General features: G+C 43.1%; 1 protein-coding gene across 1 annotated transcript in view; it reads left to right on the forward strand.

Annotated features, from left to right (window-relative positions):
• Positions 1–21,253, forward strand: part of pcsk2 (proprotein convertase subtilisin/kexin type 2) — an 84,197-nt gene that overhangs the window by 15,590 nt on the left and 47,354 nt on the right. Inside the window, exons 3-6 of the mRNA XM_014154627.3 lie at positions 3,544–3,657; positions 4,090–4,198; positions 7,283–7,320; positions 18,248–18,324. Of these exons, the coding sequence (XP_014010102.1) occupies positions 3,544–3,657; positions 4,090–4,198; positions 7,283–7,320; positions 18,248–18,324 (338 nt within the window). The remainder of the gene's footprint in view (positions 1–3,543; positions 3,658–4,089; positions 4,199–7,282; positions 7,321–18,247; positions 18,325–21,253) is intronic.

The following is a 21,253-nucleotide window of genomic DNA, read 5'->3' on the forward strand; positions in this document are numbered from 1 at the left end:
CGGCATGTATGATTCAGATGATTCAGACTGAGACAAATAGAATTAGCCTGTTGATTTATGTGACGCCGCCCTCCATCCCTACACTAGAGACACAGGTGGACGGGGTAGGGCATTATGAATGTACAGTGACTTCAGAAAGTATTCATGCCCCTAGACTTATTCCACACTTTGTTCTGTTACAGCCTGAAATCAAAATGGATTAAACAAAAATATATCCAATACTGACAAAGTGAAAACTTGTTTTTAGAAAATGTTCCTAATCTATTGAAAAGTAAATACTGAAACATTTCATTTAAATAAGTATTCACATCAATACATGTCAGATCACCTTTAGCAGTGGTAACAGCTGTGAGTCTTTCTGGGTAAGTCTCTAAGAGCTTTTCAGACCTGGATTGTTCAATATTTGCACATTATTCTTTTAACAATTCTTCAAGCTCTGTCAAGTTGTTTATTGATCATTGCTAGATGGCCATTTTCAAGTCTTGCCATAGATTTTCAGGCCGATTTAAGTCAACACTCTAACAAGGCCACTCAGGGACATTCAATGTCGTCTTGGTAAGCAACTCCAGTGTATATTTGGCCTTGTGTTTTAGGGTATTGTCCTGCTGAAAGGTGGATTTGTCTCCCAGTGTCTGTTGGAAAGCAGACTGAACCAGGTTTTCCTCAAGGATTTTGCCTGTGCTTAGATATATTCCGTTTCTTTTTATCTTAATAAACTCCCTAGTCCTTGCCGAAGATATGCATACCCATAACATGATGCAGCCACCACTATGGTTGAAAATATGTGGTACTCAGTGATGTGTTGTGTTGGATTTGCACCAAACATAACACTTTGTATTCAGGACATGCTGTAACATTAATTTCTTTACCACATTCTTTGCAGTTCTACTTTAGTGCCTTACTGCAAACAGGATGCATTTTTTTAAATGTTTTTTTTAATTCTATACAGGCTTCCTTCATTTTCACTCTGTCATTTACTTTAGTATTGTGGAGTAACTACAATGTTGTTGATCCATCCTCAGTATTCTCGTATCACAGCCATTAAACTCTGTAGCTGTTTTACAGTCACCATTGTCCTCATTGTGATATCCCTGAGTGGTTTTCTGCTCTCCGGGCAACTGAGTTAGAAAGAACACCTGTATCTTTGTAGAAACGGGGTGCACTGATACAGCATTCCAAAATCGAATTATTAACTTTGTCTTGCTCAAAGGGATATTCAATGTCAGGTTATTATTATTATTTTTTTTTTAAGTGTCTCCCAATAGGTGCCCTTCTTTGCGAGGATTTGATTGGAGTGACGCAGTTGGAAAACCTCCCTGATCTTTGTGGTTTAATCTATGTTTGAAATACACTGCTCGACTGAGGGACCTTACAGATAATTGTATGTATGGGGTACAGAGATGAGGTAGTCATTCAAAAATCATGTTAACCCCCTGGAGTCGATTGCTGCACCGCGTCAATCTAAGTTACATAACAAAAAAATAAAGCTTGTTTTGTGCCTACCCAAACAAAGGGGTTAATTAAATATGTTTAAAAAATATACTGTATATCTCTTGGATTTAGGACAGGCACTTCAAAACCTTGTTCCTTATGATGTATTTTTTGACTGTCCTTTTTGCCATTTATGAATGTATTATTCAATGCGTTTCTATGGGCTTTAGTGGTAAAGGCCAAAATCTATATTTAATAAAAAAAAATTGTATATACTGTACCAGTCAAAGGTTTGGACCCACCTACTCATTCCAGGGTTTTTCTTAATTTTTTACAATTTTGCGCATTGTAGAATAATAGTGAAGACATCAAAACTATGAACAAACACATATGGAATCATGTAGCAACCAGAAAAGTGTGAAACAAATTAATATTTGAGATTCTTCAAAGTATCCACCCTTTCCCTTGATGACAGCTTTACACATTCTTGGTATTCTCTCAACCAGCTTCATGAGGTAGTCACCTGGAATGCATTTCAATTAACAGATGGCCTTGTTAAAAGTTCATTTGTGTAATTTCTTTCCTTCTTAATGCGTTTGAGCTAATCAGATAGCCCTAATTGGCAAGAACAGCTCAAATAATCCAAGAGAAACGACAGAACATCATTACTTTAAGACATGAAGGTCAGTCAATCTGGAACATTTCAAGAGCTTTTATAGTTTCTTCAAGTGCAGTCGCAAAAACCATCAAGCGCTATGATGAAACTGGCTCTCATGAGGACCCCCGCAGGAAAGGAAGACCAAGAGATACCTCTGCTGCAGAGGATAAGATCATTAGAGTTACCTGCCTCAGAAATTGAGCCCAAATAAATGCTTAACAGAGTTCAAGTAACAGACACATCTCAACATCAACTGTTCAGAGGAGACTGTGTGAATCAGGCCTTCATGATCGAATTGCTGCAAAGAAACCACTACTAAAGGACACCAATAATAATAAGAGACTTGCTTGGGACAAGAAGCACGAGCAATGAACATTACAAATCTGTCCTTTGGTCTGATGAGTCCAAATTTGAGATGTTTGGTTCCAATCGCTGTGTCTTTGTGAGATGCAGACTAGATGAACGGATGATCTCCAGATGTCTGGTTCCCACAGTGAAGCATGGAGGAGGAGGTGTGATGGTGTGGGGTTGCTTTGCTGGTGACACTGTCATTGATTTACTTAGAATTCAAGGCACACTTAAACAGCATGGCTACCACAGTATTCTGCAGCGATACGCCATCAAATCTGGCTTGCGCTTAGTGGGACTATAATTTGTTTTTCAACAGGACAATTACCCAACACTCCTCCAGGCTGTGTAAGGGCTATTTGTTCAGGAAGGAGAGTGATGGAGTGCTGCATCAGATGACCTGGCCTCCACAATCACCTGACCTCAACCCAATTGAGATGGTTTGTGATTAGTTGGACTGCAGAGTGAAGGAAAAGCAGCCAACAACTGCTCAGCATATGTGAGATCTCCTTCAAAACTGTTGGAAAAGCATTCCAGGTGAAACTGGTTGAGATAATGCCAAGCGTGTGCAAAGCTGTCATCAAGGCAAAGGGTGGATACTTTAAAGAATCTAAAATCTAAAATATATTTGGATTTGTTTAACAATGTTTTGGTTCCTCCATGATTCCATATGTGTTATTTAATCATTGTGATGTTTTCAATATTATTCTACAATGTAGAAAATAGTAAAAATAAAGAAAAACCCTTGAATGAGTAGGTGTGTCAAAACCTTTGGCTGGTACTGTATATTTTGTTGGGTCCTAAAATGCAAAATCAAATAGCTAAATAATCTATAGTATGACCTTCTTAAAACAATTTCATATGTCAGCTTAGCTAATATTCCCTTTGAATGGATGTTAAGTTCAAACAAATTAAAAGTAGTTCCCTCCAATGTACACTTCGCACAGTTATGCAAATTACTTATAGGTAAAGTGTTTATGAGTGGGTTTCTTGTATAGTTACCATATACACATGCAGTACGTTGTAATTATACATTTTGACTATATTGATTCAGATTACTCTGAATATAAATGCTCATGGTGTAATATTTGCATTTCCTTTCTCAGGTAAAGAATGTGTTGGACCAGGAGGGCTTCGGCCGACAGAAGCGAGGCTACAGAAGCATCAACGAAATTGACGTCAAAATTACCGACCCCCTATTCAGCAAACAGTGGTATCTGGTGAGTAGTCATCAGCCTCTGTTATACTTGTTTACTCACTGACCACTGATCACAGACATATTCACTGCTGTTCCTCCTATGGAGATGAAGTCTTCTCATTAGTCAATATTGCCCACACCATCTCATCTCCCTGTTTATGTCAGCCTCCTCCCCCAGTGTTTACCCTAGACTGGCAAGCGTGACTTTCCTTTCCGCCGGGGCCAACGTGCCTTCCTTTGTTCCACTTGTCAGATTAAACGCTCCGCAGTAGGATCCCAGCTAAGTGCCATATCCGTGACATTTACTCCCCCTCCCTCCCATCCTCCACACCTCATCTCTTCCTCCCCCCTTCCTTACCCCTATCTTCCTCCATGTTGACTAATTATCTAATGGCCGCTCGGCTGGGTGTCCTGCATCACGGCCTGTCTCCATATTGTTTGTGTGACTGATTAGATCAACACGGGCCAGGCTGATGGGACCCCCGGACTGGACCTCAATGTGGCTGAGGCTTGGGGACTGGGCTACACCGGGAGAGGCATCACCATAGCCATCATGGACGATGGTAGGTACCAGTATAGCCCTTACGGTTGATCTTTTTTTTATTTTTTTTTATTTTTTTAATTTCACCTTTATTTAACCAGGTAGGCCAGTTGAGAACAAGTTCTCATTAACAACTGCGACCTGGCCAAGATAAAGCAAAGCAGTGCGACAAAAACAACAACACAGAGTTACACATGGGATAAACAAACGTACAGTCAATAACACAATAGAAAAATCTGTATACAGTGTGTGCAAATGAAGTAAGGAGGTAAGGCAATAAATAGGCCAATAGTGGCGAAGTAATTACAATTTTGCAATTAACACTGGAGTGATAGATGTGCAGATGAGGATGTGTAAGTAGAAATACTGGTGTGCAAAAGAGCAGAAAAACAAAAACAAATATGGGGATGGGGTAGGCAGTTGGATGGGTTATTTACAGATAGGCTGTGTACAGTTGCAGAGATTGGTAAGTTGCTCTGACAGCTGATGCTTAAAGTTAGTGAGGGAGATATAAGTCTCCAACTTCAGTGATTTTTGCAGAGGGCCACTCTGAAAATGTGTTATATTTCCTCACTGCCAAAATGTGCAATTAACAAAAAGTCAGCTATCCATGTTTTTGGGGGGGATTTTTCGATTCTCTCTGACTGTTTAGCTTTCATTCAGGTGACTGTTAGTAAGCTGGACAGAGTGAAGAGACTGTATAATGTAGATCCACTATTATTTATACACAGTTTCAATTTGGTTTTAATAATTTAAATGTACAGTAGATTGAGGTCTTTTTTTTGTCATACCACCTGCAGGGGCTGTGTGTTTGATACCCCTACTTTATACCCTGTAGCCAGTGGTGTTAAGGAACTAAGTAAAAAAACCTTCAAGTACTACTTAAGTAATTTTTATCTATCTGTACCTTATTTAACTATTTATATTTTTAAAAACTTTTACTTTTACTCCACTACGTCACAAAATATACTGCTCAAAAAAATAAAGGGAAGACTTAAACAACACATCCTAGATCTGAATGAAAGAAATAATCTTATTAAATACTTTTTTCTTTACATAGTTGAATGTGCTGACAACAAAATCACACAAAAATAATCAATGGAAATCCAATTTATCAACGCATGGAGGTCTGGATTTGGAGTCACACTCAAAATTAAAGTGGAAAACCACACTACAGCCTGATCCAACTTTGATGTAATGTCCTTAAAACAAGTCAAAATGAGGCTCAGTAGTGTGTGGCCTCCACGTGCCTGTATGACCTCCCTACAACGCCTGGGCATGCTCCTGATGACGTGGCGGATGGTCTCCTGAGGGATCTCCTCCCAGACCTGGACTAAAGCATCCGCCAACTCCTGGACAGTCTGTGGTGCAACGTGGCGTTGGTGGATGGAGCGAGACATGATGTCCCAGATGTGCTCAATTGGATTCAGGTCTGGGGAACTGGCGGGCCAGTCCATAGCATCAATGCCTTCCTCTTGCAGGAACTGCTGACACACTCCAGCCACATGAGGTCTAGCATTGTCTTGCATTAGGAGGAACCCAGGGCCAACCGCACCAGCATATGGTCTCACAAGGGGTCTGAGGATCTCATCTCGGTACCTAATGGCAGTCAAGCTACCTCTGGCGAGCACATGGAGGGCTGTGTGGCCCCCCAAAGAAATGCCACCCCACACCATGACTGACCCACCGCCAAACCGGTCATGCTGGAGGATGTTGCAGGCAGCAGAACGTTCTCCACGGTGTCTCCAGACTCTGTCACGTCTGTCACATGCTCAGTGTGAACCTGCTTTCATCTGTGAAGAGCACAGGGCGCCAGTGGTGAATTTGCCAATCTTGGTGTTCTCTGGCAAATGCCAAACGTCCTGCACGGTGTTGGGCTGTAAGCACAACCCCCACCTGTGGACGTCGGGCCCTCATACCACCCTCATGGAGTCTGTTTCTGACCGTTTGAGCAGACACATGCACATTTGTGGCCTGCTGGAGGTCATTTTGCAGGGCTCTGGCAGTGCTTCTCCTGCTCCTTCTTGCACAAAGGCGGAGGTAGCGGTCCTGCTGCTGGGTTGTTGCCCTCCTACGGCCTCCTCCACGTCTCCTGATGTACTGGCCTGTCTCCTGGTAGCGCCTCCATGCTCTGGACACTACGCTGACAGACACAGCAAACCTTCTTGCCACAGCTCGCATTGATGTGCCATCCTGGATGAGCTGCACTACCTGAGCCACTTGTGTGGGTTGTAGACTCCGTCTCATGCTACCACTAGAGTGAAAGCACCGCCAGCATTCAAAAGTGACCAAAACATCAGCCAGGAAGCATAGGAACTGAGAAGTGGTCTGTGGTCTCCACCTGCAGAACCACTCCTTTATTGGGGGTGTCTTGCTAATTGCCTATAATTTCCACCTGTTGTCTATTCCATTTGCACAACAGCATGTGAAATTTATTGTCAATCAGTGTTGCTTCCTAAGTGGACAGTTTGATTTCACAGAAGTGTGATTGACTTGGAGTTACATTGTGTTGTTTAAGTGTTCCCTTTATTTTTTTGAGCAGTGTACATTTTACTCCGTAAATTTCCCTGCCAACAAAAAGTACTTCTTACATTTTGCATGCTCTGACTGGACAGCAATATGGTCCAATTCACGCACCTATCAATATAACGCGTTGTCATCCCTACTGCCTCTGATCTGGCGGACTCACTAAACACAAATACTGTGTTTGTAAAGTATGATATTTGGGTACTTTTTCCACCACTGCCTGTCACTATTCAGGACCAGAGTTGGTAGCCATTCATAACAGTTGGTGGCCACTACACAGTATGTGTCAATTATAAATACAGATTTAAAGGTATTAGTCATCCACTTATTAATGTGGTTAATTATAGTTCATGACTACAAGGTATCTACACATGTTTAATGAACTAAATACCTTTTGAATAAATGACATGTACAAGTACCGACCAGCTCCACTTTAGAATGTAATAAGCACAACGTAAAATAAGTGACCATTTATTGATTGAGATCTTATAAAGGTCAAAATCTCCCCTCAAGACCTAAATTCCTTTGAGGAAAAATGTATAGCATTATCTCACTAATTTATGTTGAAATTATGTTTCAGGGATCGACTATCTCCACCCAGATCTTGCATCAAACTACGTAAGTGCATAATCTTTGTTCTCATTTCACAATCCTCTCCTTTAATTCCCTGTATTGCTGTTATGACATGAATCAGGCCTTGAAATGGCACTTGTCACAGGTTTGTTGTTGAGTGCCAGTGGCGGTGCCAGTGGCAGGTGTATTCCAAGTTTCCTTCATGGTTGGCAAGTCTCCTTGAATCCTTGGAGGACGGGGAGACAGGCATCCGGCCAGCCAAGCTGTTTAATGTTAATGCGTACAGCACTGTGGCAGGCGGGATGGCAGGCCGATCTGTCACTGGTACAGATAATGCCAGGGTAGCTAGCACCGCATATTGTGATATTCCAACTCCAGAATACTGATAATAACACCTCAATGCTGGCCAGAAACAGGGAAAATACTAAGGAGTAAAAGTAAGGAACTCACATTACAAAATATATTATATAACTATTAACACTGCAGTACTAGTGAACATCTACAGACTATGTACTCAATAAGCTCAGTGTTCAGTGTTAAACAGAAATGGCCAACTGCTAAAATTATGAAATGGCTGTTGTTTTGACTGATAGTGAGAGTTGTGAATGTTATCGGATCTGACAGAAGCGTTTACAGCAGGGTGCCCAATACTGATACAGGAAACCAGTCATGTCTTTTGTAACACAGCACCATCCAGTAATATGTTCTCTCATAGAGACACAGTAATGAACAGTACTGAAAGGCTATGCTGCATCTCTGCTGTGGGATGCAATTAGACACACACAAACACACACACACATACACACAGTGCTTTTCCTCCATCCCTTCATCTCTGCTTCTCCTCTCTTCTCTTTCCTCTCATCTTGGAAAGATTTCAGAGCTTCAGAGAAGGTGAAAGATGAGACGGCAGAAGAGGGAGAGAGTGAGAGCGAGGGAGAGAGAGAGATGATTAAATGCAAACTATTTCCTTTCAGTCTGAGGATATTGGAAAAAGGGGAATTATTTTAAGATTGGCAAGGAAACTTGATACTGTGTGCAGTTCTGTTCAGCTTTTTGACATAAGCTCTGTGGTTCCTGCGTGATGCCGGGTGTGTGTGTGTGTGTGTGTGTGTGTGTGTGTGTGTGTGTGTGTGTGTGTGTGTGTGTGTGTGTGTGTGTGTGTGTGTGTGTGTGTGTGTGTGTGTGTGTGTGTGTGTGTGTGTGTGTGTGTGTGTGTGTGTGTGTGTGTGTATGTTTCTTGCCTGTTAACGGGGATGAGTCTTACCCCAAAAATAGCCTGTTGTGAGCGTGGCAGTCAGGATGATGCAGGACATGCATGGTCTACTGGGCTGATGGATCACGCTGTGTAACGATCTAAAACTGACTTAGTGCTATACACTTCCTGTGGGGGTGTGTGGGTGGGTGTGTGTGTGTGTGTGTGTGTGTGTGTGTGTGTGTGTGTGTGTGTGTGTGTGTGTAGGAGGCTGATAAACTCATTTAGTGCATCTTCACTCTCTTCCAGGGCCGAAGCTGTTGTTGGTTTATGTATTCCTATTTTCCAGAAGACTACAAACACTGCAATCAGCCACTATTGATTGGTCTGCATTAGTATGTGCAAGAGCGCACGATTATACAGTGCATTTGGAAAGTATTCAGACCACTTCCCTTTTTCCACATTTTGTTATGTTACAGCCTTATTCTAAAATGTATCAAATATTTTTTCCCCCTCATCAATCTACACACTGCCCCATAATGATGAAGCAAAAACAGTTTTTTTGACATTTTTGCACATTTATCAAAATTTAAAACAGAAATAAGAAGTAAAAGGTTATTTGGACCCTTTGCTAAGACATTCGAAATTGAGCTCAGGTACATCCTGTTTCCATTTATCATCCTTGACATGTGTCTACAACTTGATTGGAGTCCACCTGTGGTAAATTCAATTGATTGGACATGATTTGGAAAGGCACACAACTGTCTATATAAGGTCCCACAGTTGACAGTGCGTGTCAGAGCAAAAACCAAGCCATGAGGTATAAGGAATTGTCCGTAGAGCTCCGAGACAGGATTGTGTTGAGGCACAGATCTGGGGAAAAAATACTGCTGCATTGAAGGTCCCCAAGAACACAGTGTCCACCATTATTCTTAAATGGAAGAAGTTTGGAACCACCAAGACTCTTCCTAGAGCTGGCCACCCAGCCAAACTGAGCAATCGGGAGAGAAGGGCCTTGGTCAGGGAAGTGACCAAGAACCCGATGGTCACTCTGACAGAGCTCCAGAGTTCCTCTGTGGAAATGGGAGAACTTTCCAGAAGGACAACCATCTCTGCAGTACTCTACCAATCAGGCCTTTGTCCAGACGGAAGCCACTCCTCAGTAAAAGGCACATGACAGCCCACTTGGAGTTTGCCAAAAGGCACCTAAAGGACTCTCAGACCATGAGAAACAAGATTTTCTGGTCTGATGATCCCAAGATTGAACTCTTTGGCCTGAATGCCAAGCTTCACATCTGGAGGAATCCTGGCACCATCCCTACATTGAAGCATGGTGGTGGCAGCATCATGCTGTTGTCACGGTTGTGTGGAGAGACTGACCAAGGCGCTCTGAGTTCCACATATTTTATTTAGTGAAACTTACCAAAAAACAAAAAGGAAACAATCAACTAACCATAACATAAGAGGTGCTACATGCACTAACTCAAAACAAGATCCCACAAAACACAGTGGGGAAATGGCTGCCTAAATATAATCCCCAATCAGAGAGAACGATAAACAGCTGCCTCTGATTAGGAACCATACCAGGCCAACATAGAAATAAAACACCTACATAGAACCCCCCCCCCCCCCCCCCCATATTCACACCCCGACCTAACCAAAATCGAGAATAAAAAGGCTCTCTATGGTCAGGGCAGGACAGCTGTGGGGATGTTTTTCAGTGACAGGGACTGGGAGACTAGTCAGGATCGAGGTAAAGATGAATGAAGCAAAGTACAGTGAGATCCTTAATGAAAACCTGCTCCAGAGCACTTAGGACCTCAGACTGGGACAACGGTTCACCTTCCAACAGGACAACAACCCTAAGCACACAGCCAAAACAACCTAGGAGTGGCTTCGGGACAAGTCCCTGAATGTCCTTGAGTGGCAGAGCCAGAGCCCGGACTTGAACCCGATCGAACATCTCTGGAGAGACCTGAAAATAGCTGTGCAGCGATGCTCCCAATCCAACCTGACAGAGCTTGAGAGGATCTGCAGAGAACAATGGGAGAAACTCCCCATATACAGGTGTTCCAAGCTTGTAGCATCATTCCCAAGAAGACTCTAGGCTGTAGTCACTGCCAAAGGTGCTTCAACAAAGTACTGAGTAAAGGGTCTGAATGCTTATGTAAATGTGATATTTCAGTTTTTAATTTTTAGTACAGTTGCAAGCATTTCTATAAACCTGTTTTTGCTTTGTCATTATGGGATGTTGTGTGTAGATTGATGAGAAATGAGGAAACATTTTTAAGCCGTTTTAGAATTAAGGCTGCAACGTAACATAATGTGGAAAAAGTAACGTGGTCTGAATACTTTACGAATGCACTGTATGTACAAGTGTGTGTAGGTGCGTGTGTGTGTGTGTATGGACTCTTCTACGGTGCCGTAGTCATCATTATAATATGATGCCATTATCAAAGGGTAGCAGATGTCAGGTAAAGCCGGGACAGTTTTGTTTAGCGTCTCTTATGCATCGTTCAGACAGACATCCTACTCTTGATAATGTAACTAACTTAAAGCAGTTATCAATGTTATCATCTGAAGGACTTTTGACAATGTAATTTTTGCTCCTATCTGGTCTTTGGGAAGTCTCTAGCAAGCTGGAGGTTTGTCAGTGCCCCTATCTGCACTGGGATGTTGCATTGGGATGTTGTTACTGCGTTATTATTGGATGTTGTGTCTTTATATTGTTCAAGGATTACTTTCTTTCCTCCAAGGGAAATAACCATGCCAACGCCCGGTGATGTCACATAATCACAAGGGTTCATCTCGTACAGTGTGTGTTTTAGTGTGCGTGTGCCTGTATTTTATTAGGTTGTTAAGGGATTCTGAGTCTCTTTTATTGGAAAGTACTTCATGACGAAGATGGCGTGGTAAAGATACTCATGACGTCTGAGTTTAATAAGGAACCAGGGAGAACTCTTTTTATTCACACTTAGAATATCAATTAGTAGGCTATTGATGTAAATTAATCTACAACAAATTTCACAGTATGTGTTTCCAAACTGGTATATAAGGACACTCGATATTCAAAAGCTTTGGGCCAATATATCAAACAACCTTCCTTTGTTCATAATGAGAATATCATAAGTGGTACTCTCAGAGATGCATGAGAGCATTTCTAGTGCATCGTTAATTTGAGGATGTGGTAATATTCAATACAGCAGGGGATTGAAAATCTAAGCAGGGCTTTGACCTTATATAATATAAGGGGCCTATTGCGACGAACATTGGCCAGTGTACTAACACAAGGTAATCTCTCGTTAAACCATCAATACGTGGAAAAATCACCCACACAGCTGATCTCAGTTGCACTAGTTTTTGGTGTTGCCTATTCTTATTATAATTTCTTTTTTCCTATTAAATTATTTTTTCTTATTTATGTAATCCATTAATTATATCTTGTCTTTAAAAATAAAGTTGTTGTTGAATAGTATAAACGGGCTGTCCATATTTGAAATGTGTGTTAAATCAAGTCAGTCATGATGAGTTAGGTCTATATCATCTATTTTATACAAAGAAAATGTTGTCTAATAAAGTTATTTCAAACAGCACTCATATTATTTGGTCATTTAAGGCGAAACATTTGAACGAAATATAGGCCTACTCCTTCTATATTCTTATACTCGAATAAGTATACTTTTTTTTTACAGTTTAAAATACTCCTGATAGGTTGATATTTCATTGTGGGCAGGAGTAGAGAACCTAGACGCAGCTGTCTAGTATCATAATCACTTGACACAGTAACAGCGAGAGATCAACTGATCTCCTTGTTTATTATTGTGGGTGGTTGCAGTCAAGTTTCGGTTGCAATCAAGTTTTAACACACATGTAATCTCCCGTATGTAGCGTTTTAAGAAATCCAGCGGAAGCCGGCACGAGCACATTAAGTTCTGCCTGTCCTAAGTAGGGACTTTTTGTGAGTGGTTTGAATACACCCACCAAGTATTTGTATTATATTGAATGATCGGTACATTTTGTAGGTGACGTATACTCAAAAGGAACACCTATGTGAGAATGATGTTCATTGACTACATCTCAGCGTTCAACACCATAGTGCCCACGAAGCTCATCACTAAGCTAAGGACTCTGGGACTAAACACCTCCCTTTGCAACTGGATCCTGGACTTCCTGGCGGGCCGCCCCCAAATGGTAAGAATAGGCAACAACACTTCTGTCACGCTGATCCGTCACACTGGGGCCCCTCAGGGGTGTGTACTTAGTCCCCTCCTGTACTCCCTGTTCACCCATGACTGCGTGGCCAAACACGACTCCAACACCATCATTAAGTTTGCTGACGACACAACAGTGGTAGGCCTGATCACCGACAATGATGAGACGGCCTATAGGGAGGAGGTCAGAGAACTGGCAGTGTGGTGCCAGGACAACAACCTCTCCCTCAATGTGAGCAAGACAAAGGAGCTGATTGTGGACTACAGGATAAGGCGGGCCGAACAGGCCCCCATTTACATTGACTGGGCTGCAGGTCGAGAGTTTCAAGTTCCATGGTGTCCACATCACCAACGAACTATCATGATCCAAACATACCAAGACAGTCGTGAAGAGGGCACGACAAAACCTTTTCCCCCTAAGGAGAAAAGATTTGGCATGGAAAAGATTTGGCATTGGTCCCCAGATCCTCAAAAGGTTCTACAGCTGCACCATCGAGGGCATAATGACCGGTTGCATCACTGCCTGGTATGGCAACTGCTCGGCATCTGACTGTAAGGCGCTACAGAGGGTAGTGTGAATGGCCCTGTACATCACTGAGGCCAAGCTTCCTGCCATCCAGGACCTACATAATAGGCGGTGTCAGAGGAAAGCCCATAAAATTGACAGAGACTCCAGTCACACAAGTTATAGACTGTTTTCTCTGCTACCGCACGGCAATTGGTACCGGAGCCCTAAGTCTAGGACCAAAAGGCTCCTCAACAGCTTCTACCCCCAAGCCATAAGACTGCTGAACAATTATTAAAATCGCCACCGGACAATTTACATTGACCCCCCCACCCCTCCCTTTTGTACACTGCTGCTACTCACTGTTTATTATCTATGCATAATCACTTCACCCCTACCTACATGTACAAATTACCTCAACTAACCTGTACCCCCGCACACTGACTCTGTACCGGTGCTCCCTGTATATTGCCTCATATTGTTATTCTTATTGTGTTACTTTTTGTTATTATTTTTTACTTTAGTCTACTTGGTAAATATTTTCTTAACTCTTCTTGAACTGCATTGTTGGTTAAGGGCTTGTAAGTAAGCATTTCACGGTAAGGTCTACACTTGTTGTATTCAGCGCATGTGACAAAGTTTGATTTGATTTAACATCAGTAACTTTTTGTCCTAACACCAACCTTCAGCCACAACCCTCTCTGTATACAGAGCAGAGGAGGCTGATGGAAGGAAGCTATAGGAGGACAGGCTCTTTGTAATGGCCGGGATGGAATAAATGGAACGGTATTAAACACATCAAACATATGAAAACCAAACGTTTCCATTTATTCCATTCCAGCCATTACAATGAGACCTTCCTCCTATAGCGCCTCCCACCAGCCTCCACTGATACAGAGGTATCAACCCCTCCAGACAATCTTACTCACACTACAGCCACGGTGCTGGAAGTAATTCTCTTCACCTTGTTACCACCTAGTTACCTGCTCCACTCTGCTGATACAGCAGAGCAGCAGGGTGCAGTGTTTTGGTATCTCTTTGTCCCTCACTGAGTCATCCCTATATCCTCGCTGGGAAATGTCAGCTGGTATCTTGCTAAGGTCTGATCTAGCCAGTCCACCCGGTAAATGATCTGATGGGTTCAGCTCTATACTTCTAATGATCACCACCACACTTTCACCGCCATCTCCCTCGTGTCTCTGGTGACCGGGCACACTGCTCTGTAAAAACTCCACGAGTCATAAATGCCATTCGGACAGACAAGCTACAAGTAGAGAAATTAAGGGAAATGGTGATTAGAACGACAGGGGATTTTGAATGTGACTGAGCTGAAGGAGAGAGGAAGATGAGAGAGACAGGAGTGGAAAGAGAGAGAGAGAGAGAGAGAGACTGTCTAACATAAAAACAGGGGAAACAGTGACAACCCACTGGGCACAAACATCATTTCAACATTTAGTTTTGATTTGGTTGAGTTGTCACCTAATGTGAATTCAATGGGAAATCAACAAAATCTGTCACCATGTCATTGGATTTAGGTTAAAAGTTGGATGAAAAAAATATGAAATTCCCTAACATTGATGACTCAGTTTTCCATGTTGATTCAACATCATCAAATCAAATGTATTTATATAGCCCTTCTTACATCAGCTGATATCTCAAAGTGCTGTACAGAAACCCAGCCTAAAACCCCAAACAGCAAGCAATGCAGGTGTAGAAGCACGGTGTCTTTAACATCATCAATCTCTCCTTGTCCTAGTCTGTAATCCCAACATGTTTCAAGCTGACCACCATTGTCCCTGTTCCCAAGAACTCCAAGGTAAGGTAACCTGCCTAAATTACTATAGCCCTGTAGCACGCACATCAGTAATAAGAAGTGCTTTAAAAGGCTGGTCAAGAAACACATCAACACCATCCTCCTAGACACCCTGGACCCACTCCAATTTGCATACCGCCCCCACAGATCCACAGATGACACCATCGCAATTGCACTTCACACTGCCCTCTCCCACCTGGACAAGAGGGGAAATAACTATGTGAGAATGCTGTTCATAGACTACAGCTCAGCATTCAACACCATAGTCCCCTCCAAGCTCATTACCAAGCTCAGGACCCTGGGACTGAACACCTCTATCTGCAACTGGATCCTGGACTTCCTCACGGGCGGGCCCCAGGTGGTGAGGGTAGGCCACCTTCAGGGGTGCGGTGGGGCCTTTCGATCTGTCGAGTCAAGTGGGGCCTTTCGAGCTGTTTTGGTTCCTGACTCAAAGGGAATAATACCCTGCCATCTCCCTCAGAACATTAAAACGTATTGTATCCTTCACCAGCTCATATCTGTGTGAAGCTGGAATCAGCACTGCTCTTGTCTGCATTAAAACCAAATATCAAACCAGGCTGGATGTGACAGCAGAGATGAGATGCACACTGTTGATCACGGCCCCTGACTTTGAGAAGCTCTGACGTGACATGCATCAAGCACACCCATCTCATTAGTGGTGGTGAGATAATGATGCTTTCAAGACAACTGGAAACTCAGAAAAATACTAGGTAAAATCATGACATCAGTGATCTTCAGGTCAGAAAGTCTGAGCTTTAGAAAGAGGCCCGAGTTCCCGACTTGGAGTTGGATGACTGTTCAAAACGATTTTTCCCAGTCGGAGCTAGTTTTTTTCCAAGTTCCAGTTGTCTTGAACGCACTGAAGTCGGAAGTCAGAGATTTCGAAGTTCCCAGTTTCCAGTTGTTTTGAACGCGACAGAGACATTATGTCAGACACATTTTTAATTGACTGTCATAGCCCCACATTAAAAAAGTAAACATTGGTTGTTAATTACATAATGGTTTTCACATGGTTGCGGTCACTAGAATTTTCAGATATCAAAATGGGGTCGTGGACTAAAAAAGTTTGGGAACCCCTTGCCTACAGGGTGGTGGTCAGAGACTTGGCAATGTGGTTCCATGACAACAACCTCTCCCTCATCGTCTGTAAGACCAAGGAGCTGATCGTGGACTACAGGAAAAAGAGGAGAGAACGCCCCCATCCACATCGATGGGGCTGTAGTGGAACGGGTTAAGAGCTTCAAGTTCCTTGGCGTCCACATCACTACGGACTTAACATGGTCCTCACACACCCGCACAGTTGTAAAGAGCAGCACCTTTTCCCCCTCAGCAGGCTGAAATTGGCCCTCGGATCCTCAGAAGGTTCTACAGCTGCACCATCATGAGAATCTTGACTGGCTGCATCACTGATTGGTATGGCAAATGCACTGCCCTCGACCGCAAAGCGTTACCCAGGACATCACTGGGGCCGAGCTCCCTGCCATCCAGGACCTCTATCAGGCAGTGTCAGAGGAAGGCCCGAAGAATTGCCGAAGACTTCAGCCACCCAAGCCTAGACAGTTAAATCTGCTACCGTCCGCCAAAGCATCAGATCTCGGACGAACAGGCTTCGAAACAGCTTCTACCCCAAGCCATAAGACTGCTAAATAGTTAATTAAATGGTTACACGGACTATCTGCATTGACAATATCTTGCACTGACTCTATGCACACTCACAAGACTATACAGTACTGTATATACTGTACACACACACACACTACACTGACACAAAACCCACACACATTCACATATCCTACATACTGTACATACGCACATAAGCACACACATAACACACACAAATACCGACACAACCGACACACATCTCCACACAATTGTACACTCATCATATGCTGCTGCTACTCTGTTCTTTCTTCTTACTCTTATTATTATCTATCCTGATGCCTAGCCACTTTACCATGACTTTATGTACATATCTACCTCAAATACCTCGTACCCCCACACATTGATCTGGTACTGGTACTCCCAGTGTTACTATTTTACTATTTGTTGGGAAGGGCTCATAAGCAAGCATTTCATGGTAAAGTCGACACCAGTTGTATTTGGGGCATGTGACACATTTGTCTATTTGATTTTGATCAGCTTATATTTTTTGTTGTTGAAATGACGTGAAAACAGCATTGATTCAACCAGTTTTTGCCCAGTGGGAAGAGACTTGAAGGTGACTAGTTGATTGTTTTGGGGTGAGAAGAGTGGAAAAATAGGAAGAGGAAAATGAAAAACAGAGTGGCTTTCAGGCAACAAAGTTTGAGAGAGACATCTTTTCAAGATAGCTTCTGAAATGGCAATCTCAGAGGGAAGCAAGTGGTATAGAAAAGAGGGAGGGGGTGTAAAGAGAGAGAGACAATAAATAATGGATAGCGATTCCTGTAATGGTTGGTGGATCTGTAGATTTGTTTGTGTGTGCGTGCCTATGTGAGTGAGTGTGGCTGCAGGGCAGGCCATTTGCTGATTATGCAGCATGGATTGATGACTCTCCGACAGATGTGCTTCTAATGCATCTGTTTTCTCCTGCTTTTCCGCTGTTAATTCCGCTCCTATTACTTTTGGCCACGTGGAATTAAATGGCGGGAATAATTGGTGTGTCAGTGTCTCAGCCACTGTTCCCTGCTGTGACCATGCATTACCATCATATTAGTACTGTGTGTGTGTGTGTGTGTGTTTGTGCGAGTGCGCGTTTTTGATATTTTCTTCGTATTAATCTGTTCCATGTGACATGCTTCCATCAGACTGAAAGGTCTTCATTATAGCATGTTTTTGCATGAGGACATTCTACATGAAAATTCTCGAAGCAATCAACCTTTAATTATTCTGCCAGGTTAAGAACAATTGGACTCAGTGTTGTCCAGAAAAGCGTTTTACTCACATATGTTGCGTAACTGAGAGGAAAATGAATAGAAGAATCTGAAACGTCACAACACAGTGAACCACACCCTATATACAGAGGCAGCAACAACAAGAACATCAGTTGAGTTGTTAGTAAAGTGGCACATCACAGCAGTCTAGGTTGGGTCTGGACAAGACAAGACTAGATTTGAGAAGGTCACTGCACCTCTATTGGATGCTCTGTAGTTTTGTGTTACCGTTACCTTCTTGTTTCTCTCACTCTCTCTTCTTCCTGTTGTGTCATGTAGCCTGTCTGATTAAACAGTTTTTGTGTTCGGTCTTTTCAGAACGCCGAGGCCAGCTATGACTTCAGCAGCAATGACCCGTACCCATACCCCCGCTACACTGACGACTGGTTTAACAGGTAAAAACCAGCTGGCCAGCCGCTCGCCCCTCTAAAGTAATCTGCCCCATAAGAATTCATCACACAGTTATAGTTTTATTACTGTGTGTGTGTGTGTGTGTGTGTGTGTGTGTGTGTGTGTGTGTGTGTGTGTGTGTGTGTGTGTGTGTGTGTGTGTGTGTGTGTGTGTGTGTATACGTGTGTGGGCATGCATGAATGTTTGTTTGCAGAGGAGTGAGGCAGAGGTGTGAGGCAGAGGAGTGAGGCAGAGCTTAGTGTGTTATAAACTCTGTTCTCCTTGGCTTGGCCATGGTATAGCAAGTCCCCTTGTCTGTATTGATTTTGTGCTGCCCTTAAACAGCACAAAAACACCCTGTGGTGTACTGCACTAGCATCGAATAGTCTCCGCGATATGCAACTTTTCAGGGAAGTCAGGAACCAATACACACAGTCAGTTAGGAAAGCAAGGCTAGCGTTTTCAAACAGAAATTTGCATCCTGCAGCACAAATTCCAAAAGGTTTTGGGACACTGTAAAGTCCATGGAGAATAAAGGTGCCTCCTCCCAGCTGCTCACTGCACTGAGACTAGGAAACACTGTCACCACTGATAAATCCATGATAATCGCGAATTTCAATAAGCATTTCTCTACGGCTGGCCATGCTTTCTACCTGGCTACCCCAACCCCGGCCAACAGCTCTGCAACCCCGCAACAACTGGTCGAAACCCCCCCCAGCTTCTCCTTCACCCAAATCCAGACATCTGATGTTCTGAAAGAGCTGCAAAATCTGGATCCCTACAAATCAGCTGGGCTAGACAATCTGGACCCTCTCTTCCTAAAATTATCCGCCGCCATTGCTGCAACCCCTATTACTAGTCTGTTCAACCTCTTTTTCGTATTGTCTGAGATTCCTAAAGATTGGAAAGCGGCCACGGTCATCCCCCTCTTCAAAGGGGAGACACTCTAGACCCAAACTGTTACAGACTTATATCCATCCTACCCTGCCTTTCTAAAGTCTTTGAAAGCCAAGTGAAGAAACAGACCACCGACCATTTCGAATTCCACCGTACCTTCTTCGCTATGCAATCTGGTTTCCAAGCTGGTCACGGGTGCATCTCAGCCACACTCAAGGTCCTAAACGATATCATAACCGGCATCAATAAAAGACAGTACTATGCAGCAGACTTCATCGACCTGGCCAATGCTTTCGACTCTGTCAATCACCATATTCTTATCGGCAGACTCTCAACAGCCTTGGTTTCTCCAATGACTGCCTCGCCTGGTTCACTAACTACTTCTCAGATAAAGTTCAGTGTGTCAAATCGGAGGGCCTGTTGTCCGGACCTCTGGCAGTCTCTATGGGGGTGCCACAGGGTTCAATTCTCAGGTTGACTCTTTTCTCTGAATAAATCAATGATGTCGCTCTTGCTGCGGGGTGATTCTTTGATCCACCTCTACGCAGACGACACCATTCTGTATACATCTGGCCCTTCTTTGGACACTGTGTTAACAAACCTCCAAACGAGCTTCAGCGCCATACAACACTCCTACCGTGGCCTCCAACTGCTCTTAAATGCTAGTAAAATTAAATCCATGCTCTTCAACCGATCGCTGCCTGCACCCGCCCGCCCGACTAGCATCACTACTCTGGACAGTTCTGACTTAGAATATGTGGACAACTACAAATACCTAGGTGTCTAGTTAGACTGTAAACTATCCTTCCAGACTCACATTAAGCATCTCCAATCCAAAATTAAATCTAGAATCGGCTTCCTATTTCGCAACAAAGCCTCCTTAACTCCTGCTGCCAAACTTACCCTCGTAAAACTGACTATCCTACCGATCCTTGACTTCGGCGATGTCATTTACAAATTAGCCTCCAACACTCTACTCAGCAAATTGGATGCAGTCTATCACAGTACCATCCGTTTTGTCACCAAAGCCCCATATACTACCCACCACAGCGACCTGTATGCTCTCGTTGGCTGGTCCTTGCTACATATTCGTCGCCAAACCCACTGGCTCCAGGTCATCTATAAGTCTTTGCTAGGTATAGCTCCGCCTTATCTCAGCTCACTGGTCACCATAGCAACACCCACCCATAGCACGCGCTCCAGCAGGTATATTCCACTCGTCATCCCCAAAGCCAACACCTCCTTTGGCCGCCTTTCATTCCAGTTCTCTGCTGCCAATGACTGGAACGAATTGCAAAAATCACTGAAGTTGGAGACTTGTATCTCCCTCACTAACTTTAAGCGTCAGCTGTCAGAGCAGCTTACCGATTGCTGCAGCTGTACACAGCCCATCTGTAAATAGCCCATCCAACCAACTACCCACCTCATCCGTTGTTTTTCTGCTCTTTTGCACACCAGTTTTTGTACTTGCACATCCTCATCTGCACATCTATCACTCCAGTGTAAATTGTAATAAATTGTAATTACTTCGCCACTATTGGCCTATTTATTGCCTTACCTCCTTACTTCATTTGCACACACTGTATACAGATTTTTCTATTGTGTTATTGACTGTACGTTTGTTTATTCCATGTGTAACTCTGTGTTGTGATTTTTGTCGCACTGCTTTGCTTTATCTTGGCCAGGTCGCAGTAGATATGAGAACTTGTTCTCAACTGGCCTACCTCGATAAATAAAGGTGAAATAAAAAAATATATATAAAAGAATCTCGCCACGTAGCTCTAGTCATTAATATCTTTGGGCACTCATAGCTGCTGCATTACGGTAGTCCACAACATATTCCACCCAGACTAGTTATTAAGTAGATATATCATGGGAGGTAGGTACTGTGGGTTAGAAGATATTGTCTGTTGCAATTTATTCCTGCATATCTGTATGAGTGGAAGTGAAGATTGGCTGATAAATGATGGATTAACTTAGTTTGATAGCTTGTTATCTGTAGAGTATTTAGACACAGTTTAAATGCACTGTTTATTT

The sequence above is a fragment of the Salmo salar genome, chromosome 18 (genome assembly GCF_965601325.2).
Source record: "Salmo salar chromosome 18, fSalSal1, whole genome shotgun sequence".
NCBI lineage: Eukaryota > Metazoa > Chordata > Actinopteri > Salmoniformes > Salmonidae > Salmo > Salmo salar.